The sequence below is a fragment of the Cygnus olor genome, chromosome 3 (assembly GCF_009769625.2).
Source record: "Cygnus olor isolate bCygOlo1 chromosome 3, bCygOlo1.pri.v2, whole genome shotgun sequence".
Classification (NCBI taxonomy): Eukaryota; Metazoa; Chordata; class Aves; order Anseriformes; family Anatidae; genus Cygnus; species Cygnus olor.
Window position 1 is genome coordinate 74,297,381 of NC_049171.1, and position 21,424 is coordinate 74,318,804.

A 21,424-nucleotide genomic window follows, 5' to 3' on the forward strand; every position below is an offset into this window, starting at 1 on the left:
CTATGAGGCTGAGGACACCTGGGTTGTCCAGTCTGGAGAAAAGGAGGCTGAAAGTCAAACTTGTTGCTCTATGCAGCTTCCTGAGGAGGTGAAGTGCAGAGAGGTGCCAGTCTGTGCTCCCTGGTCACTGGTCACAGGATGTGCAGGAACAGCACAAAGCTTCACCAGGAGAGGTTTAGACTGGACCTGTGGAAAAATTTCTACACTGGACAAACACTGGAAGAGGCTTCCTACTGAGGTAGTTGATGCCCCATTAGTGTTCAAGAGATGTTTGGACAATGCCTTAATCATACTTTAACTTTTGATTAGGCCTGAAGTGGTCAGGCAGTTGGACTTGATCATCTTTGTAGGCCCCTTCCAACCAAACTATTCTAATCTAATCTGTCTGTTCCTAAATTTTATGAACTGGAGACCAAGAAGCTAGGACAAGAAACTCAGCCTGCTTTTGACAGCCCTGTACAGACCAGGCATAGTAAAGAAACTCCAGAGAAAATATGACTGTGCATTAGGAAATAATGACCTTAATATTTCCTAATAAACAAATGCATACACAATGGAATTAAACCAATAAATAATGTAGTTCATACCAGGCTGTCCCACAGGACTGGTGAACCATGTAGACAAAAATGGCAGGCCAGACATCCTCATAGGGGCTGATGTCAAAGTGGTATCTAAGAAGAGAGTTTCATCTTGGTAAGAAAAAACACCCTTTCTTACTTAAGAAAGTGAAAATGACTAGATAATGTATATCTGACAGCATGCACTTGTTTCTGAAAATACACAGAAAACTGACTTTACAAGGTATACCTTCCTCCAATGTAGATTAATATTTTTCTAGTAAGGTCAAGGGAACTATGGTGGTTAGCCTTTGGCTTTGTTTAATTAATAGAAACATAAACCTTTATTTAAGAATCCATTGTTTAATAATGTACAAAAATCTGTGTTCACTCCTAAAATTTAGTTTTCTCCCGAGAATTGTAAGGATAGTGTGTCTAATAATACCTTTACCATCTTTTTTCCCAAAAATTTCTGTCAAGAATTTGGTGAGACTTGCTTTAATTTTGATACAGCAAAAGTCACCTTTTAGTGGCTAATAGAAATTAAGCACAAACTTCAAAAATCAAACATTTTTTTACGACTGCATTTTTTATGTTTCATTAACTAAGGACTTCCCCTCTCTCAGTATCAAAACTTAAGCCTAATGCTAGGTACTTGGTCAGCAGAACTGTTTGTCCTTCGATTATTAATTAACCCCTTTCCCTGCACCTGTTGTGCTGCAAGTCTTCTATTTACTTTCCATTGAACCCAGCTAAACACTTGCTCGTGTATGTGACATGCTGAACAGCCCAGCAGGTGCAAGAGAGCTGAAGGTAGCTGAATTGCTTGAAAAATGGTTAAATGTATTCAGAGTTCTCGAACTAAAGGATGTTAATATAATTTAGAATGAAACCTGTCATCTTTACAAGTAAAAGTCATTTTGGTGAGGAGGTGGGTTATATAATATCATCTAACAAAGCATAAGGAATTGTGTTGCAAAGAATAAGCTTCTGTTAGGGTGTAATCCTGCAAGCTGCTAATACTCTGGCTTTCAAGCAAATCACTTCAGCATGTAATGAACTTTAACCGAAAGAAGTCTCTGTTAAGCATATGCTTGTATGCTTTGCTCAGTCATGGCTGCAGTGCATAACACTTGACAGGAGCGAGCTCTAGAGATCAGGTTAATGAAAACAGTTTAGATTTTGTGACTCAAAACTGTGGAGTTTTGATGTTAGGCACCTGGTCACTACTGCAGAATTTATTGTCCTGGGCAAGAAACAGTGACTTAAAAACTGAGATGAGTCCCAATGTCAGTACTGAGTGGGGAATACCAATCAAACAGATAAAGGCACATCTTCAGCACATGGAAGACCCATGAGATCTGACAGCAACTGAATTATTTCAGAGAAAGTCTTAGACTATTCAGATATTGCAAACTAAGGAATGGAAAGTCCTCCAAATTTTGGGCTATAACTTTAACCCCTAGCACATGGGACTCATAACGCTGAATTATCTTCAGAGGTTGAGTTTTGTATCCATTTTTCCCTCCTTTGAGAAACACAGTCAGAGGCAAAAAACACAAAGGCAAAAAAAAAAAAAAAAAACGAAACACAGGGAGGAGCTGAATCTTTTATCTAAAACATAAAAATGGGGATGATGTCTTGCATTTGGTCTTAACTACTCATGTTACAACTCAGCCTCCTTTCTGGCTCTGAGCTGGTGGTGACTTAGGAGTACTGGAAAGTGAATTCAGCTCTACAGTCCTTAGATATAAATTAATGCTTACTGCAACTACTGTAGATATGCATGCCTGTGGAAAATGCTACCAATCTAGGTAGGTATTATTTTACATCTTTGATATATACAGTTTGTTCATAGGTCATAAAGTTTAACTAGGTATAAGGTTGCCAGAGATAAATACCTATGACATTGGGATAGTTCTATAACGAAACTGCTTCCTACAAAACCATCAGCTATACCGAGGGAAAAACAATAATATTTTTCACAAACAGATACCAGTTGCAACTGTTGCTATATTGAAAATACACTTACAGTTCAATTTCTTTATAAATATGTGGAGGCAGTGTACAGTGCATTAGGTTTTGCCACTCTTCTGCTGTACAAACACTGTGGTAGGATAGTTTCTCCATTGTTACACGGTAAATACACTCTGAATGGCGAATTCTGTGGTACATCTGAAAAAGGGAAGTCATTCATTAATGTGACATTTTAATCAAGGTAAAACACCATTTATTTCCTGTATCCAAGCACTTATTCTTAAACTACACATTTGCAAAAAAAATGTTAATGATTTTGGCTGCCCAACACATCAGAAAAGATAATAGAAAATTTGGAACTTCTGAAAAAAACGGGCCTTCAATCACATCATTCAGCACCTACTCTCCCACAGGTACGAATCTAAGGCTTGTCTGACTTTTCACTGTGTCTAAACTCTCCCAAGAAAAAGAATTAAAGTTCAGAAATTAAAAATAGATCTTACATTATGGTGACAGAAATAAAACTGATGGTGGGGCACAATTCATATTTTGTGTCACTACATAAATTCAACTATTAATTGGTACAAATAACTGCTACTTATGTACAGTAAAAAGTACAAGAGATGTTTTTCATACCTACATTACCATGCAGTAACAGTGAAATATTAATACAGTTAATTACTGAGAGGTTCAAACAGCTATTTTGGACATGGTATGTTTTGTAAACAAGTGAGGACAGAACAAAAGTAAAGATAATCCTTTGGAGCAGCGTGCCCTGAATAATAAGGTTCACCATTTAAAATGAGTAAATTCACACACAACAGACTGACTGTATAGTCCCAAGTTTCATTTATATGCAGGCCTCTTTATTTGTCTTGAATCGTGTGGAACAAGTTTAAATAAGTGCAGATAAAATTTACTGCTTCAGAATACTGACAGTATGATGTAAAACAGCTTAACGTAAATCACCAGGTTTAACTGACATGGTATCTTACCTCCCATGAATATGACACATTTCTTCTGCATTGCATTTTTATTGCGTTTTTTGTACTTACATAGTAATTTTTGTACTTACATAGAGCATTAAATTGTTTGCACTTTCTACATGAAAAGTAATTTTTGAGAAAATAAAGAGTTTATACACAAAAATAGTTATCCACCCTTGGAAGCATGGGTAATTATGACTATATTACAGTATATAAATGTATAAATATTTTTAATATTAAGCATATGGAATGGAGAGAATACATATAATCTCCATCCCCCTGATAAATTTGTAAAACGTGATCTGAATTTATAAAATTAAATAAGAATAATATTTTCTAATGGAAAAGACTAGACAGTTATCATTCACATTTCAGTTTGTTCTCTCAATTTAGCTATATGAAATGGATGCATCCCTAGCACAATTATTTCAGAAAGCATCAAACAAATCCCTACTGTTCTATTAAAACACAGCTATTCAGTAAAGAATTCAGTGATTCTTCAATGATTCTGTTTCCTTATTAATTCAATGGAACAGATTTATGGATTTTAGTAATCTGGATAATCAAACAGTAGATTAAGTAAGATTCTAAATCTTAAGTAAGATTCTAAATCTTCATATTATAACAGCTTACAAAACTGTAGATAAAACTTACATTAGCACAGTGTAAGGCTAAAGCACAAAAGACTGCAAACATTTTAAAGTTGTTCTCATCAGTTTTAGAGAAGGCACTTCCACTTATTTTGTTCACCATCTGCACAACGCCTATTACACTTCCTCGGCTCACAATAGGCATGCACAGGATATTTCTGGTTGTGTAGCCTGTATAGAGGTCTACTTCTCTGGAGAGCCAGACAAGAGAAAGAAAAAAAGCGAGAGAGAGAGAGAGAGATAATATCATTAATTAATATCTATTCCTTGTTCCCTAGAAATGTTGGCGTACAATACAGCAAATAGTTTTAAGGTAGATGTAATTAGTACCTGCAAGAAGTTCACCTCTAAAGTTCTCACATAGTTTCATCTACAGTGTCAGATTTAGAAAGAACTTTTAAATTCTTTAATTTCCATTTGCAAGACAGAGAATAAGCGTTTCCTCAAATGTATAGACAGAGCATTCAAAAAATCGAATATGTTTAAATACTTATCCATGACTTTGTTAGGAAAAATATACGAATATACTTATTTATTTTTTCTCCCCTAAAACCATTCAGATTCCAGGAAGACTAATAGAGAAAATCAGCAACGGTTTACCTAACTGGCAGAATTCCAAAACAGGAAATCAACAAAATTTTTCTCCTGATATTTATGTTAGATAAAACTAATACATTTTTATTTTATTATCTTCAAAATACCTCCAATGGCAAAAACATTTAAAGGGATATCCATAGGCTTACTTCTAATCAGAGTATCACAGTTCCATGAATGCATCCTAATATGAAACTTAAGTAGGAAATTTAAGTACAAAGTTTACTGAGCTATCTGTTTTACCCTTATGAATAACATGCTACCTGTTAAAGCGTGGATCTGCATAGGCATCAGGGATGTTAAGGACTTCCCCCGTTCTTGCCACTTGACCAGCTATTCCTTTTTCTATAGAAAATCTGCAGAAAATAAAAAATATGTGTTAGCCTCAATATGAACTATTTGGAAAAACATTTTCCACTGGAGTCTGCCTTGAGCACGGTAATGGATATTTGTTCCCAATCAGCGTCATTTTGATGCTTTTAGGAGAAAAATCTTACAAGACAACAACTAGCAGTAAATGATAAAATAAAAGGCACGTATTTAAACAGATACTTTCTAAAAACATTTTATATAACTATATAGTTGAAAACAAATGATGCCATAGTATGACATTTTAGTGACAAAAAATTCAATGTCTTCAATAATGCGGGAGGTTATATCTAAAAACATGACTTTTGTACAAAACCTTTGACTTGTGTTTACCTTTACAAGCTGTCAATTTTATCATTGCTTTTACATATTCATTGTTTCCTTGGACACATCATATGCAATAGGGAACTTGGTTATTTAAAGGGCAGGTGGATTTCATAAAAATAAAGTTTGGAAGAAGACCAGTGGAAATGTCAAAGCTAACCATCATATGCATTTGCTATGTACACTTCAGAATAACTATCATGTTTCATCTCATGACGTTCAAACAATACCATGATACTAACTGTACCACCTCCTAATTACCAACAGAAAATTAAACACAGCAAATATATTCCAGAATTGAATCAGAAAATCTACAAGTCTGTATTGCTAAGAAATATTTTTCAGCTCCTCGACATAGAACAGTTATGATATACAAGCACAAAAGATTTTGTGGGAAAAAAAAAAAAAGTCACATGGAACTCTTTCAAATCTAAGCATACCTCCTGCCCCTGCTGAAGTTGGTGACAAAGCTGACAGGATTTCACCCTGTACACCTGGATTAGTTTCTCCTGCTATTCCTTATGATATGAACATTACAGCAACTCAGACGCTTTCCTGATGAGTGACTCAATGTCACTTTCTTACAGATAATTAAGTTATACTTTTGTCTCAGTATACATCACCCTTGAAATGGCTCATACTCTTGTACTCAGTCAACGTTTCAATAATTTTCATGCAGAAAAGACAAAGATATAAGCAAGAAAAGCAATTATCGAGAAGGAGTATGAAAGTGTATGTTAAAACAGGCCACCTTCCTACTGTACACTGCCTCATTGCTTGTCAGTATGTAAATTGCACTTATTTTTGACTCCTTCCATTTGCACTAATACAATGTAATAAGTGGGAGTAAGTTTGTCTAAAGGAGTCCAAGTGAAGACATGAATCACATCTCACTTTGGCCCAGAACTTCAAAAGTAAAAGGAGGAATTGAAAAGAATTCTGAGAAATTCACTGCTGCTTGAGTATTTTAATAAAATTTAAATGCAGTATATTGTCGTACATTTTTAAGAAGCTGCAGGTTTCAAACCTGTATATCTATTATTTGTCATTTTTGAAAAGTGAAAAATGTTTTAATTACTTTTGTATTTTCACCTCTTTCATTGAAAATGTTCATATGTGTACAAACTATACACTTGTGGCATGAACCAGAAATACACATCAATTTCACCATTCCGAGCACACTTCAGAATCACAGCTCTTTGAAAGTTTTAAAATACTCTAAATTCACATGGGAAAAATTTAAACTAAAGTACTGGACCTAAAATCTTCAAAACCAATTATCAGTTCATACTTGATTCTACATATGCCTAATCCATCTGTAGGAAGTACAAATTGTGTTTCCTTGCTTTGGATGTGCTTGAATAGCACCAATTTCAATTCCTCTTGGGAACCCTCTTGGGAAAAAATTGTCCCACACTGGCAGAACTATGGATTAGGTGCACCTTTACCTGCACCTTTACCTACCTCAGAACACCTCTGTTTTTTCCCAACATGATTTCCAAAAGGACCGCCTCCGGAAGACGGCATTTCCAGGAGTGACGTTATAGCTTCAGAGACGTTGTTTCGATGGCACTGCAATGTCATTCCCAGAAGTACTACCTTCTGGAGGCGGGTCCTGGTGGGAATGATATCACAGTATGACAAGTATTGTCAGGGTACCTGCAGATAGGCACAGAGACTGGGTAATAAAATGCCTGCACATCTGTAGTTATAATGAAACGGCATTCTTCTGCTAGCTACTCTTACCTTATTTCTTTGGTCTTCTTAAAAACTGGTTTCCCATCATTTTCTTCTCCAATATCAAAAAGGTCTGAATACAGTTCCTTGTTTTTGTGGTCAACCTGGAAGAGTGCACATCTATCTGCATTCACCAGGTTTTTTGCATATATCTACAGACAAAAACAAAACTAGAGTTAACGGTCATGGGTTAGATTATCTTCAGTCATTTATCTGATAAAAACATAAATCCTTAGAAGTTTGAAAAACTTATCCAATGTGAAAACCTGTTTGAAGCAGCATCCACCTTCACAGCAATATTTTAGGATACAATTCAAAAGGAAAGTGTGATATGTTTTTTCAAAACTTTCTGTAAATTAATGTGATCTTTCTGAGAAATGCAGACCTATCTTTAGAGGCTTGAATGTTTGCTAAAAGAGAAAAGGCTTTCCTATTTAACTTTATTTCAAGTACAAGGAATGCTTTTCATAATGGTACCTTTCCCCCTATTTTTAGAAATTATTCATCTTCATGTGATTTTAAATAGACAGTATATAGCAAGACTTAAGAACATTTTTTTTGGCCTTTTTTCTGTGTCTTCAGTGCAAATATACTGGTATTGAATATCCAGTGAAGAAAGACATAACAGAGAGTTTAGTGTTTGTTTCTAAAAAACAAAACAAAACAAAACAAAAAACTAAATGTGCCTGTGACACTCAAAAATAAACAGAGGAAAATTAGAAGTGTCATGATGGATTGCCACATGCAATGTGGCAATAGGAAATAGCTGCAATCTCCTGATACTAGGGACAGTTCTTGGACAAAAATTCAAAAATTGAGAGCTAGTAAGTTCTTCATGAACTAAATAAAGGCCCCAAGATACCACCCATAGTAAAGTACCACAGCGTAATAAAATACCTTCATGGCCTTTATCATACTTTGAGCTAGCTACTTTCATCTCAGCAAACTAATCACCAGTCAGCACAGAACTTTGTCCCAGGAACACAGCAGAATTTCACTGAAAGGTTTCTCAGACTTAGGATGGACTTTCTGAGAACACTAGGAAAGACTGTTGATTATGTCACATGAGTATCACTGTGTTAAGATGCCATAGACTCAGGTTCAAGAATGTGCTCTATCCTATTCAGGTACAGCTCCTGCTTTTCTTACCTGCTCAGAAAGTATAGTAACTGCATAGTATAGAAAGGTCTAAGGAGGCACTCTCTCGCTCTCTCTTAATTGTATATATTCAGTCAAAGAAAGAGACTGATTATGATTACACCTTGGTGCGTAGGACATGCAGGTACGACAGCTGAGACTTCTCAGGCCTTTTGTATGAATGAACAAACTCACTTTTTTTTCCCTCTCCCACTCTCATCTTTCAAACAACAACAACAACAAAAAAACTCACCCAACCTAAAACATTTCATTTCGTGTTAATGGAAGTAGACAAATGTTAGACCTTGTGAGATGATAAATCACTGGCAGTGAAGCTTTACTCCACTGTTGTATGAGCTATGTAACGTGCACTGCACAGAAACCATCTAGACCAACTTTACAAAAGCTGGAGAGCTCTCCAATATTGAAAGAATCTGTGGCTAGAAAGATCCTGCTGCTTTCTATCCCTTCTGGTCCATCAGAGCAGGGTAAAACAGGGAGAGTGCAAACTAAGATGTAACTTTTGTGAAATATCAAAGTAGTGAGGTGAAACTGACTGTCACTCTTCTCCCCCTCTGAGACACAGAAAATGCCACATAATGATACAATCACACTCCCATAAAATGGCAATAAGTGTGCAAATGTAATTCAATTAATTGGCCCAAGAAACAGCTAACCACTACAGATTAAAAAGGAAGCTGAGTATGAAGCATCTAATGCAGGCTAAAATGCCGAACCAGGATACAGCCAAGTGTTTGAAAAGATGAGGAAAGAGTAAGCATATTTTACTGCCAATTGTGTTTTCCATCAGAACTCTCTTCATAGTGAAGAACAAAGAAGAATATGAATATTTGTCCTCAATGCTGTATGTTATATTATACCAGTTCTTAAATGTTAAGCAATTCTTAAGCAGTTCTAATTGTTAAAATATAAATAAAGTAAAATAAATATAAGTTAAGCATATATAAGTTTTATAACTAAATATAAGTTAAGCAGTTCTTAAATGTTAAGCAATTATTAAGCAGTTCATTTAAACTGGAAAGTCAGTGTTCAGAAATGTATCCTATGTGCAAAAGTCTTGACGATGTACTAACTAGAATAAGCCAAAAACTGCAAAATATTTTCTATAACTAATTCAAGTTTCTAAGTAAAACCACTTTTATATTGTTCGCATTCTTTGTTTCTTGTCTTTGAATATTGTAGCTAAGAATATCACTTTGAAGATTAGGGCATATGTTGGAATACTCTTGGAGAGTAAATTTGAATATGCAGATTGAACTAATAGTATCAGAGATCTGATTAAGATTTACGTTTAGGGAAAAGAACTGAAGTATTAAATTAATGTGCCTAAAGCTAAAAAGTGTAATTCATTTCTTAAACATTGAAAATGTGCTACAATCAACCAGTCCACCAGACATTTGTAGACACTGTTCAGGAAATAATTCCAAATTTGAAAATGATTCAAAAAATTATAATCTGTTTCTAGACCGTACTTCATGAAATTCATTGATTAAACATACTCTGTTAGCTATTTCATTGGATTTGGCTTTTGTTTTTTGTTTTGTTTTGTTTTAAATATTGACTGACTCTTTTGTTATGGGTGTAAATACTTCTGCAAAGCAAAGGGGATGTAATGTCTTGCACATCTCATTCAGCGGCTGGAACAAATATGCTAGAAGTAACGTTTGACCTCTAGTCCTTCCTACAGACAACAACTTCCTGAGGAATATTTTGCAGCATGTTGAAAATTTGAATTTAGGAAAAAGGAACAACAGGCTGAAATAAAAAGAAAAACAGAAACCTTTTTGTTACAATTTTCAAACCTTCAACACACAGTAGTAATGATATAGTTCAGGGACAGTATTGTGTCATTACTTAGGAAAGCTGTGAAATGAAGTTATTGCAACAATCAAAATCGAGCTGACACCTTACTTTCCTCTTCCATATAGAGATGTTAATTCTGTTTGTATTATGTGTCCATCACAAACAGCTCAGACATTTCGATGATGTGTAATGTCTTACTTTAAGGAAAGGAGAATGGAGGACTTTAATAACCAAGATTAAACAAATTAGAAGTGAAAAAAACAACTTACCATTATATGTTCAAGTAGAGAATCTATTGCAACTATATTATCAAAATATGTTCTGTAGAGAAAGAAGACTCAGTAAATATTTGCATTTAGTTAAACACTTCTCAAATGACTTGTGTGGGTTTTTGTGTCACAATAACTTAACAGTTAACTGAAATAGGTGAGAAAAAACTTTTGCACCTTGAAAACCATTTACTTGCTTTCTATTGCACAAGGGAATTCAGCAATGGTCCTACTAGATCTGTTCCTTTAAGCCATTATTCAATAATGACAGAACTCCTTAGAAAAAGAAAAAGACTACCAAACATTGCCTGCCTTGAACTGAACAGGCCCTGACTGGGCAACACCAAAAATTCAAAAATCAAAATGCTTTGCCACCTTTTACACACTTAATATTTTAAAAGGAGAAGCAAAAAGGGAAAACAATCCAGCAGATATACATTAAAACAAAAACAAACACACAATCATTGTTCACTTCCGTTGTTCACTACAGGTATATAACATTATCTACATGTTTTCAAAATAGCTCATTAAGTTTATGCATAGAGGATTATGTACTGAGAACTAGTAAATACTATGTGTTGTAACTAAATTCATATCATATTATTCTACTTAAATACTATTTAATAGTATTTAAAAGCAACAATTTATGAAACTCTAAATGAGTATTCTTTATTAGCCCAGGTGTTAGCGTATTAGTGTTGCAGAAGACTAATCTTGTGACTTTAAAAAAAAAAAAAATGTTATCTCAGTTTCACAGTGAAGTGGTAACTGTCCAAGGACAGTCAAGAACATTGAATGATAAAGGTCAAACTTATTAGTAAAAGAAGTCTAAATCTTCCACATGCCAAGTCTTAATAACCCTTGGATTACAATGTTCCCAAGAGACAGAAAGACATTGTCCCATGGCCTTGAACATATATACAGCTCACTTCTGTTTGGGTCTAGTGAAAAAGAAGGTATATAATACATGTAATACAGGTATATAATACAATGTCTTACAATTTCAGAGACATGAAGAGGTGGAGCACTGTATACCCTGCCCTTTCTAAAATGCTATAGAAGATGTCCCAGTGACACTGCATGGTAGCAATTTTCTCATTGAATAGGAAATCCTCTTTCCATGTAAGAACATGTACAGACCGTGTCTAAAAGCAAACTAGTATTTCCTTGCCAGTGCAATTCTTTACCTACATGAAGTTGATATAGGTGTTATTAAATGATGCTCCTAATTTTTTTTGGCTCAAAGCATAGGCTTTCTTTTTTGTTAAAACTAAAATATTCTAACAGCTGATAATGCTAGGGTATTTGTTTACAGAAATACCTATTAAATATTTGCAGTATTTATTGTAAATTTATCTTAAAATTTTAAAATACAAAATTCTTTAAAACAAAGTCAGTATTATGCACCAAAAGTAAATTGACACCCACTAAATTTGGCTAGATTAATCCAGAGTTCACTGGTAAACTAGCTCAGTACAGATGCAACAGACAATGACTGTGCAAAGGAATGTAATGGTGCAAAACACCGCAGCAAGAGGATAGCTCTGGCAAGGGAATGATGAGAGTGGTCTTTAGGAGATATGCTCTAAAACTAAGCTGAAATAATAATAATAATTAAAAAAATCATTTCTGGGACCAAAATGTAGGCAAAACATCTGGGTACAGCCTACTTGCCCTCCATGCAAGAGGCAGGCCCCTTCCTCCAATCTATCATCTCCCATTGCAGCAGAAGTGATTCAACTCCCTGCATTTGCATTTCTGAGTTATGGCAGAGGCTTGCTGGACACCCTTTAATCCTATCAGCTTGGGAACTATTCATCGAGACCCAAAGAACAATACCACCAACTCATTATTATTTTAATTTACTATCTCTATTGTTTAAAGATGCTTGTAACAGTAACAAAGGAAAAGGGATGAAGGACAGGAAGATTGCCTAGAACACAAAATTGACTTCACCAGTCTAAGAACAAACTTTCATACTTTTACAGGGTTTTCAGCTTAATCTTTCATTTATCATGATGAGAAATTAAAATAACATATACCATACCCAGTTACAGTTCTTTGAAAATGAAAACAGAGTCTCCAGAAAACACAGAGGAAGAACAACTGTGTGGCAGTCCTGATTCTTCAAGGATATAGCCTTGAAGTGTGTATACTTATGCATGTGTATACTTATGCATATATGCTTATACATGCATGTAGAGGTCAAAAAATGAGGAGAGAAGTGCTGAAGCAAATTGACTAAGTTTTCAATTTTCAAAAAGTTCATTCAAACCTTCTAAAATTGACCCTGAAAAGAAACGACGCCTGGTTGTTACTTTGGCATGAAGGGCCATGTTTAAATCCAACGGCGGGGGACACACACACACACGACAAAAACAAACAAGCAAAAAAACTTGCTAAAGACCACAAGAGTAAATAAATTCTGTACATTATAACTGGATTTTACATTTTCTTCTGCCATAGGAACAAAGCAGTTTAACAGCAATACACCACTGCCACCCACATCATTCATTCTTAGCCCTGTGCTGAAGTTTTCCTGCCCTCCGCACCTGTTCAGATTAGAAAGCTCATCAAAATAGACTGATGAGGTTATAGTGCAAATCATACTTACTTTGATACATCAAGCAAGAAGTCATTCAGTTCAGTCTGTTTGGCAAGGCCTCTGCACACCTGTGGAAGAACAGATCATGTTATCGTTTGTTCCAAGGGAACACTGAAGTCAGGGAACTTGAAGTCATGTGGTCTACCCATTTGATTTGTATTTAAAAAATACCACTCCTAGTGTATATATATGTATATATATATTACATCACTGTATAAAATTAATAGTATTAATTAATTAATTAATACATTAATTAATGTATTTGTGTGCTGGGCTTCAATCTTAGCTATCTGTTTAGTAGCCTAGTAGGTAAGGCCTAACCCCAGATCAGAAATCCCACATTCTTCCCAGGCAAGAACCTGGGCATGGTGAGTCTTCTGCTTTGGCCTGCAAGAGCTGAAGGGAGAGGAATGAAAATGAACAACGAACAGGCTTAAAACTAAGTTTTCTAAGTTTTGTTTTCTTAGATGTGAAAGATTTTTCTGTTAGTCAGTATTATAAAGTGATGAGAAATTGCAACTGCATGCAATTGCAATTCTACTAGTGCACAATAACCAAGGCCAGCAAATTCTTTCTGAATATGCCAGGACGAATGATCACCCTAAATGAAGTCAATGATTTCCAGCAATGAGGTGGTAAATATTAGTCTTGAAAAGAAAAGCAGGAAATTTTGTGCGAGTCTTCTGTGAGGTGCATAAAAGATATCTTGAAAAAATAATGTAATAATCTTCCTTCTGTGAGTTGACAGATGAACCTGTTTCAGCATCTTCTGTAAGCTGATGGAATATGTTTAGATTCAGTGTTACCATCTTCTATTAGCTGAAGGAACAAAACCTCTCAGTAAAGCTGTTGGGATTTGCTACAGGAGCTAGCAGTGTGTGGAGCTTCATTAGGCGCATCTTTAGTTAGAGTAGTTAGAGGACCATGAAGCAGCTAGCAAGGATAGCTTAAAGCAGGCTTAGCTAGCAATACCTAATAATTGCAAACTGATTACTATGGGAGGAACCAGGTGACCTAGCAGTTGCCTTCTTCCAAGAAAAAAAACACTGTAAAGTTGTTACAATTCCACTCTAATAATTATCTATCTACTTCACTAAAATTTCTTTTTCATTTAAAATAAAAGGAATAATAAAAATGATATTTATTAAGTCATTTGTTCCATGGTTGCAAGTGGAGAGAACTAGGATCAATAAACACCAGAAACTTTAGCATACTTTTCCCAAGATCTGGGAAGGGCCTTAAATCGATGTTTTAGTAGTGACCCCATTTAAGTTTGAAAATAATCTATATTTCTACTAACCAAGTTCTGGCAGAAGGGCTACATAATGAAAAAATGAAAACCAACCCACACTTACTTGTACTTGATGTATTGCTACTGAAGCCCATGCAAGATTTGCTGTTGCAACCTGAAACAAAAGAGAAAACAAACAAATCTGAACAAACCTTGAAAATGTCACACAATTTACATGATAGTTTTCTCTATACAGCTGAGTGAATTAGACAAAGACAGGCAGCAACAATTTGTGAGGAGATAATTATTTTGTGAAAGTCTCTGTATACTTGCAAGAGCTTCAGTATCAGTAAGATGCATTCAGACACAGAAGAACATTCCTCCACTTCTATGTCATAAAGATGGTTATCAGTGCTCATAAGCAGTGTTATTGGCAACCCATCAGGTCAGAAACATAGCATCAAAACAAATGTCCCATGAGTCAAGGACATTAAAAATTATGTTATGTATATTTTTTTGAAAGACATCTGTTATAGAAATAAAATATCTCATAACATCTTTCTGAGGCTGCATCTCTTCAGCCACAACTATTTCCAGCTGTAAACAGGCACTGTCTCTTTCACTACCATTTTGGTGGCAGAAGAAACAGACCTGATCCCTCATCGCAAGACTAGTGTTTTAAAGTATGACAATCTCCAGGCAACATTTCAAGCAAATGTCGGGTAAACTGCAGTTAACTAAGATGTGCTACCATGCATAATCTCCTGTCCTTGAAACACATAAGCCTTTAGAAGAACACAGAGGACACAAGTACTAAAAGTCTGCTGCTGCATTCCCTCCCTCCTCAATGTCCCTTTTTTTTTTTTTTTTTTTAAGCAGAACACATTGTACAGATTTTATAAAAACTGCTAATGGTATTCAAAGGCTTTCTGAAACCTGAAAACAAAAAGAATGCTTTAGAACACTCAGTAAGTGACCTTTAAATATTTTTAATTTACTAATAAAATACTTTTATTTAGTAGTCTGTCTTTTCCAAGTAGAACATTCATGAAATTCAGTTAAAGAAGGTATTTAATATAACATAAAAGATTCATGCTGCTTTGCACAGAACAACACATGTTTGAGACTATCTGAATTGTAGATTGATTAATGTAATAGGATAAAATTTTAAAAAATAAATATTGTGTGTATTATTGAATTAATGAAGCATGGTATGTGTATGGTCCGTTCTTTGTTCTGTGAACAGGGACACTGGCACCACCATACTAATCCAGTCCCCTACCATGACCTCTGTGTACTGGAAAAAAAGACACCAGCTGAGACACTGAGGCTGAAGCTACACATGTGCTGACTGCCTAGCTAACATACAAATGTCTGCATCCCACTAAGTTACTTAGGTTACTGATAAACAGAATATATGATTGACAAATATTACTAGTTTTTTCCCTTCCTTGAGAGGACTAGTTTAATATCTCTCGTTGGCATGTTTTCTGCTTTTTGCATAAGAATAATTACTCTTCAGTACAGATAAACTGCAGAGCATTTGTGCTCTGTGGTACATCTCGTAACACTATCAAGACAACAGACCTTGCTAAAACTCACCCCATTTTGTCCTAATCTCTGAGTTTAGGTTCATTTCCCAGAGGAAGGGTACAGATAGAAATGAACAGCATAGTTCTGAGCCACCTTAGCATGTAAATGGGACATAACAAGGCAATAATCTCTGAGACATCTAATCCATTTTCAGATTCATTTGTCCTTGGCTAACAACTCAGTGTTGAATGACAAATGGGCATGTGTGGACAATTTAACTGCACAGGCCTTATATAAATACAGTACACCATATAGCATACAGAACTGTCATGGAAATGGGAAAATGGATATGGATGGGAGTATCTGTGTGAATAAACACCAGAATGAAAAAAATAGTAGAAGAGGCTTTTATGAATGGCATGTAGTGATGGCATCTAGATTAGCGGGTCATCCAGGTACCAGCATATGCACATACAGTTTCAAAGGACATCTAGGTCAGGAGAAAAAGGACAGTGATGACACATCAAAAAGGACATCTTGATGACTCACAGAGGTGGGACACACTGGAGAGACAAAAGATGTCAGCTCCTAAAAGCTAAAGAAAGGCAGACTCAAAACCACCACATGGCTGTCAACCTAGAAAGAAACCAGGAGACAAGAGGACTCAGCAGGTGGCATCCTTTGTTCTCCATGTCCCTGAGAGAAGTCCTGGAGAGACTATCTGGATACCCACATCTCTTGTGCCTGACTCTTGGAAAGGACCACTTAGACACACACATCTTGGTGCCTGCAAGTGTGTGGATATAAGAATATAAATGCAAATAAGTGAAATCTCTTTTGTTTCATTTATATTTTAAAGTAAAATCACTTTCTCCTGTGAGACCTTACACTGAGAGTTTCTACATGATTGCAACAACATAGCAAAATTATATCCCACAATAGGGCTCATCCCCTTGAGAAACAATATCAAAAACAAATCAACCAAAAATATCTTTTCCATCCTGTAAAATAAAGCTTTTTCTGGAAAGTTAAAATTGAGACCCAGTGTAACTTGACTGTATAAAGTAACTTCATTTTTCTGACATTTGATGTACACTTGCATAGATACGTTTTATTTGGCAGTTTTGCATTAACTTCTTTAATGACTTTGTATTGAGTTCATAATCAATAAAGACAAATATTTGATGATAAAATTCACATATGAAAAAAGTATAAAGCACAGAAGAGAAGAGTGAGAGAAGAAAGTTTGGAGGGTGGAGGGCTGGAGTGCTGGCCATTGCTGCAAAGTGGGGAATTGCAGAACAAATTCTGGAAAGTGGTGCCTCACCTCTTGATGACTTAGATGGAAGGCTTCTTTGCCCCAGTGACGATAAAGCTCCAGGATACCAATCAGATCACCAATTGCAGTGACGATGGGTAAACAAAGAACAGATTGGATACGAGTCCCTGATTCCAGTCCAGTACCTTTGGGAAATCGTTCATCCTAGAAAATGTAAACATAATCTGATAAAACATAAATATCATAACATTAATATAAAAGATAAATTGGTGCTTTTCTCCCCCTCCTGACTGAGCAAATCTGCAGGAAAATATATTTAATGATAAAATTCACTAAATATCATAACTCCCAGCATAATTTACATGTAGCATTAAGACATTTACTAGCAAAGTTCAATAAAAAAATCTTCTCAGCATCAATTCATATGTATAGATAACCTTAGTGATGCAAAGTTAGAATTAGTTGTGATATTAGCTTCAGGTTTGCTTTTATAATGCATTTTTTCTAATCTCACAGGCAGCAAACCAACACTTCATTGCTAATGCCATTCCAGATTAAGAGAGAAAGAAAGAAACATACAAACAAAAAAGAAAACTAGAGCATTTGTAATTATGAAGCGGGCTGCCCAGATTTCAGTGTTACCAAGCAGCCAGCAGTGCTTGCAAGAGGATAAAAATCAAAAACTGAGGCTAAGGCTTTAGGTTATACAGAGTTATAATCCTCAGCTAACTCCTGAGGAGAAAAACATTTTCCAGAAAAAAATTACACGAGAGAAAGTATTTCTCCTTCCCTTGCTTATGCATCCTGAATAAGCCCATGCACAATTTATAGAATAAATGTTAAAAATAACCTACCAGCTGCTATAAAAAGCCCAAATGCATAACATTTGCTTTAAGTAGGGAATATGCAACACTTTATAACTTCAACTCCTCATGAATGAAAACTCACAAAGACCAGAGAAACTACCTGGATGTTATAGTCAGTGAGGCAGTAACTAGCTGACCTGAAGCATGCCAGAAGCACTTGGTTATACACAGTCCTTCTGTATGTGATTCCTACTAGATGTTCCCTGCAGACTCTGCTTAAGAAAACTCTCTCTTCTTCATGGCTGATCCCACTTGCACTGGGGAAGGGGATCCTTTCCTTTCTCAAAGAAAACAGCAAGTAATCTCTACCTTAATTACTAAGATGACAATCACCCTGAAAGTCTAAGAACAAATGACAGCTTCACACAAACTGGAAGGCAATGGAGAGTGGGAAGCACTTTTCAACACAAGCCTCCTGCATTCACTTTTTAATTCTTTCTTCCACAGAAGAGGGTTGACGAGTCAGTTTGCATCCTAAAATCACAGGAAGGCAAACTATGTCATCAAAATTAATCTTCCTTTTCTGGAGGGGTTAACAGAATAAAGAAGGACCAAACTGAAAGGCCAGCGTGGGGAAATTAGACTGGGAATCAAAGCAGCCAGTCCCCTGCTGCAGTGAACTGCCATTCTGCATAGCCTTCGCAGAGGTTCACAACTTGAATTTCACAGTGAAAGGAAGTTAACGTTTTCTTCTTAGTACAACCCATTGAGGTACATTAGATGTTCTCTACGTCCATCCAGTCACTTCAAAAGAGGAATTTGTCTGGAGGTCTGTCAATAATCTGCTTATACTGTAAAACAACAAAGAGCTCTAAACTCTTCCCCACTAGTATTAAGGATGTAAAATCAACGCATACCACCTTAATATACAAGCCTATGATGACATTAATTGGAAATTACCAGTGACAATTTAAGCCTGTCTATTGTCTGTCTATGTTATAAACAGAAAAACACTAACACCGTAGAAACACTTTATAGTCCAGATAAGTACCAACTGCTACTACAGAGAAAGTGGTGTCTGCTTTTTTTTTTTTTTTTTTTTTCCCCCCACCCCCCCCCCAGACATGTAGAACAGCATCCCTTCATCAGTACGGGACAACTTCAGGGCCCTTTGGGCTACCTTCTTCAGCACCTGGCCACCTGAGAGGTCCACCACGTAGCGTGTGTATTTGGCATTTAAAATAATAACAATAATAATTAAAAAAGAAAAAATACCTTTTAAAAACAGAGATAGAAATGCCCGGTTTTGACCATTTTGACCACTGTATAAGATTCTTATTCTAGATCAAAAGAGCTCAAAAGAGTACTGAAAACACTGAAGAGTAACCAATTTAAACAGTCTTGATTTTCTCACAACCAGCCAATCATAAAGCGTTCTCATAAAGTACAATTAACTACCCATTTGATGCAACTGCATAGACGTGACTAGAGAAGGAAAGTTTTCAAAAAAATTAAAAAGGACAGACATACAGAGTGCCAGGAGTTATCAGAATATTACATACAGATTTTCTGAATATTAAAAAAAACAAAAAAAACTGAATTCCTGAATTTTGCTATCAGTTACATTTGTAAATCTTGTCTAATAATCAGAACTGTGATTGACATACTTTTAAGCATGAGACTTTAATTAACTATATGGAAGTCTTCTTGTTTGGGATTAGCAAACCAATTGAGTATTTCAAGACCAAGAGGACAGAAGTTTTGACTGGTAGTTTTTTTTTTGTTTGTTTTTTGTTTTTTTTTTTTTCTTCCTTTCCAAGTAACTACAATACCCTTACTTCCATTATCTGACAACAAAAAGCTGTTAGAAAAAAAAAAAAACAAAAAAAACCAAACTTTAAATTTAAAAATGAATGAGATCTTCTGAATTTATTCCATGAAGCTAATCCAAAATCAAACTTATTTCCTTGGTAGCAAGACAGATGTAAATTATATTGTTATACATTCTGCTCAATAAACATTTCAGCATCAAAATATTCATCCCATTAATATGTTGTATTCATCTCGTTAAAAACAGAAAGCTTTTTACCCCCCAGAATATCTTCTACTAACAACGTTTTTCTGGATCTGGCTACATAAGCAGATACTGTAGTGCCATGTGCAATGGGCCCTGCTGGAATGAGCCGTGGTTGTCCTTCTTTAGCTCCTGGTGGTGTAAATACACACAGACTCTGGTTAGACGGAAAAAAAAAAGGGGAGGGAAAGAAAAAAAAAAATGTAATTAGAGAGCATAGCTACATTTACAGAGTTACCGTGCTACATATGTGATGCAAAGGATTGAATAAAGTAGGTAACAGAGAAACAGTTTTTGTGCTTTTGAAAATGAAATTTAGTTGGTAAAACTCCATGTAACTCTTTCAAAATCATATAAAATCCCATTCTACATTCAATGTTCAGATAGTGAATAACTCTTCTGCTAGTCAGTCACCACTTATATCAGTTGGATTGTGTTTACCTTGAACATCATATATAGATAGAGTCACAGAAAAAATATTACCTCTTATAAGAAAGATTTTTTTCTAGAATGCAGTCACTTACTTCAATAGAGAATGCTCAGAAAGTACAGATAACCTTTAAATTTCTTGTTTATCTCACCCAAATGAAAGATAATTTCAAAATGCTCTGGTAACTATACTTCCTGAAATCGAAGTGACTGTATTCATCCCCTGTACTAAAAGGGGACACAACACTATACAGCATATTACTAGAGCTCCTAGTAAGAATGGCCACTCCTTTGTACTGATTTGTTTTAATGCTAGACTTTGCTTTCATTACAGCTGTTATAGGGGTTCATCTCCCAAGATTCTATGGCATCAATGGTTATGATAATTAATAGTAATTACATCTAATCCTTCTGCTACATTTATCATTTCCAAAATTTTCTGTTACAGTAAACAAAAGCAGGTGCACATGTACTGTAGATACCAGTTGCTCTGGATGCAACGTTGCCTTGGAAGACTGAAAAAAGAACTTTTTTTTTTTTTTTTTCTAATAAGATTTCAGCTTCGGCTTAGTAGTACGCAGGGAGCTTTGCTCTGGAATATGATTTAGAGTCAGAGCAAGCCAAATGGATCACAAGACAAAGAAAACTCAGGTATGAAGGAAAGGAGACAGACCTCAGAAGTCAATAGCCACCATCATGAGCCCTGTGAAACAGGGTAAATTATTAAACAGGGGCTGTTTTCATAGAATCATAGAATCATTCAGGTTGGAAAAGACCTCTAAGATCATGTAGTCCAACCTTTAACCTAGTACTAAAGTCCACCACTGAACTATCTACTAAGTTCCAAATCCACACATATCTTGAAAACCTCCAGGGACAGTAACTCAACCAGTTTCCTGGGCAGCCTATTCCAATGCCGCACAACTCTTTCAGTAAAGAAATTTCTCCTAATATCCAACCTAAACCTCCTATGGTGCAAATTGAGACTGTTTCCCCATGTCTTATCACTTGGTATAGAATCACAGAACATAAAATACATCATT

At 35.6% G+C, this 21,424-nt stretch overlaps 1 protein-coding gene across 1 annotated transcript in view; it reads right to left on the minus strand.

Moving 5' to 3' along the window:
* The window catches only part of PDE10A (phosphodiesterase 10A), a 188,033-nt gene that overhangs the window by 33,120 nt on the left and 133,489 nt on the right, over positions 1–21,424 (minus strand). Inside the window, 10 exon segments of the mRNA XM_040551953.1 lie at positions 588–671; positions 2,590–2,732; positions 4,175–4,361; positions 5,028–5,120; positions 7,204–7,346; positions 10,425–10,476; positions 13,039–13,097; positions 14,385–14,435; positions 17,121–17,275; positions 19,968–20,109. Coding sequence (XP_040407887.1) covers positions 588–671; positions 2,590–2,732; positions 4,175–4,361; positions 5,028–5,120; positions 7,204–7,346; positions 10,425–10,476; positions 13,039–13,097; positions 14,385–14,435; positions 17,121–17,275; positions 19,968–20,109 — 1,109 coding nt within the window.